The following is a 1,994-nucleotide window of genomic DNA, read 5'->3' as shown; positions in this document are numbered from 1 at the left end:
GAGAGATTTAAAATGGGAATAGTAGGACTTAATCTCACTGAAGCTTTTCCTCCCACCTTTCAAGCAAAAGCATTTCTGAAGGTAGAAAACAGTAAGAGATAACCTTTAACTGCCCTTTTGAAAATTTATCAGTCTTAAATTCTAATATTAATAATTGGAAAGTCTGATTTGCATATATTCTGTAAATCTAAGTGTTGACTAAAATGAGCCATACCTGTTCATCTCAATCATTAGTTTTCTTTAGCTTCATGTTTTTAAAAATCAAAGTAAGAAGTAATTTGTTTAAAAAATATGTTGTTACTTCAGTGATCGTTCCCCGTGGTACTTTTAGGAATTAAAATGTATTTAAGTATCAGTTAGATGCCTAGAACTGCCCTAGACCTGCTGTGTATACCGTATTCTACTTAATATAAGGCCTCATGGATTGTGTAATACCCTACTATTTTCTGTATTAATAAGATGATTTTTTAAATGCTACCAATTATAAAAAATTATGAATTATAAATGCCATTCCAATATCAGATATGCTAAAATGTGACCTAACCTTTAAATCATCCTGCAAAATTGCAATAATTGTATCATTTTACTTACTTAAAATGTTTTTGTTAAGTAGTAGTAATAGTAATAATTATAACATGTGGCTGGGTGCGTGGCTCACACCTGTCATTCCAGAACTTTGGAAGCATGAGGTGGGAAGTTCCCATGATGCCAGGAGTTTGAGACCAGACTGGGCAACAAAGTGACATTCCTACTCTACACAACATATTTAAAAATTTGCTGATTATGCTGGTGCGCTCCTGTGGTCCCAGCTACTCAGGAGGCTAGGGCAGGATTGCTTGAGCCTACGAGTTTCAGGCTGCAGTGAGGCATAAATACACCATTGCACTCCAGCCTGGACAACAGGGCAAGACCCTGTCTCAACAAACAAAAGTCTAACAGTTATTGAGTTGTTGCTTGTTCTGGAAATGGTTGTAAATGCTTTACATAGATTTTCATTTAAGCATCATAATGGTGTCCTGTGAGCTAGCTACTGTTGTCATCTTTATTTTATTAATGTGGAAATTGAGGCACAGAAATGTTAAGCAATAGCTGGTATGTGACCGAGTACAAAGTAGAACTCAAGCCCTAGTTGAACTGAATCCAAGCACCAAGCTCATTCCATCCAAATAGGCATAGGGAGCAGTAAGAGCTAATAAATATTGTACTTTCGTCAAAAGAAAATTATTTGTTTTGAAGGCAGAGGAATAACTGCCATTCAATGTTTACAGTTACATGAACCATTGTAGGTTTTGAGATATTGCACTACAATTTCCTGAAATCTCCTCTCACTCTCCTAGGACCGTTCTACATTTGGCCTGTGCCCATGGCCATGTGGAAGTGGTCACTCTCTTGCTGAGCAGAATTTGCCAGATCGACATCTGTGACAGACTTAACAGAACACCGTTAATGAAGGTATATAGTAGCCAACTCTTTCAGCATGAAATGGATTTGATTTAAATACATAGAGTTAAAATGAATTTATCTCATTTAAATATAACTAGTTGGTGAAACCTGTGGAATACGTATTTTGAATTCTTAGAATTTATAGTGTAATTTTTTATCTAACATGAATAGGCCGTACAATGCCAGGAAGAGGCTTGTGCAATTATTCTCCTGGAACATGGCGCCAATCCAAACATTAAGGATATCTATGGCAACACTGCCCTCCATTATGCTGTGTATAACAAGGGGACTTCACTGGCAGAAAAACTGCTTTCTCACCATGCAAATATTGAAGCACTAAATGAGGTATAAATCAATCAACTTTCTTTTCAAAATGTTTGTTTTAACATTGACATAGTTAAGAGTCAGTTTTTCATATTTGGAACTCAAGTGTTTCTGAATAAAAATATTTTGAAATAATTGTCTAAAATTTTATTTTAAATATTGATACTTTTAAAGAACCATTAGAGAGCACAGCTTTTTTAGTGCACTTATGGGACGTATTTGTGAAT

General features: G+C 35.3%; 1 protein-coding gene across 1 annotated transcript in view; it reads left to right on the top strand.

Annotated features, from left to right (window-relative positions):
* The window catches only part of LOC105525621 (putative ankyrin repeat domain-containing protein 19), a 4,537-nt gene extending 2,743 nt beyond the window's left edge, over positions 1-1,794 (top strand). Inside the window, exons 2-3 of the mRNA XM_011961306.1 lie at positions 1,338-1,452; positions 1,615-1,794. Coding sequence (XP_011816696.1) covers positions 1,338-1,452; positions 1,615-1,794 — 295 coding nt within the window. The remainder of the gene's footprint in view (positions 1-1,337; positions 1,453-1,614) is intronic.
* The last annotated feature ends 200 nt before the right edge of the window (positions 1,795-1,994 follow it).

Source organism: Colobus angolensis, unplaced genomic scaffold, assembly GCF_000951035.1.
Source record: "Colobus angolensis palliatus isolate OR3802 unplaced genomic scaffold, Cang.pa_1.0 Scaffold547, whole genome shotgun sequence".
NCBI lineage: Eukaryota > Metazoa > Chordata > Mammalia > Primates > Cercopithecidae > Colobus > Colobus angolensis.
This window is presented reverse-complemented; position numbering and strand designations above follow the sequence as displayed.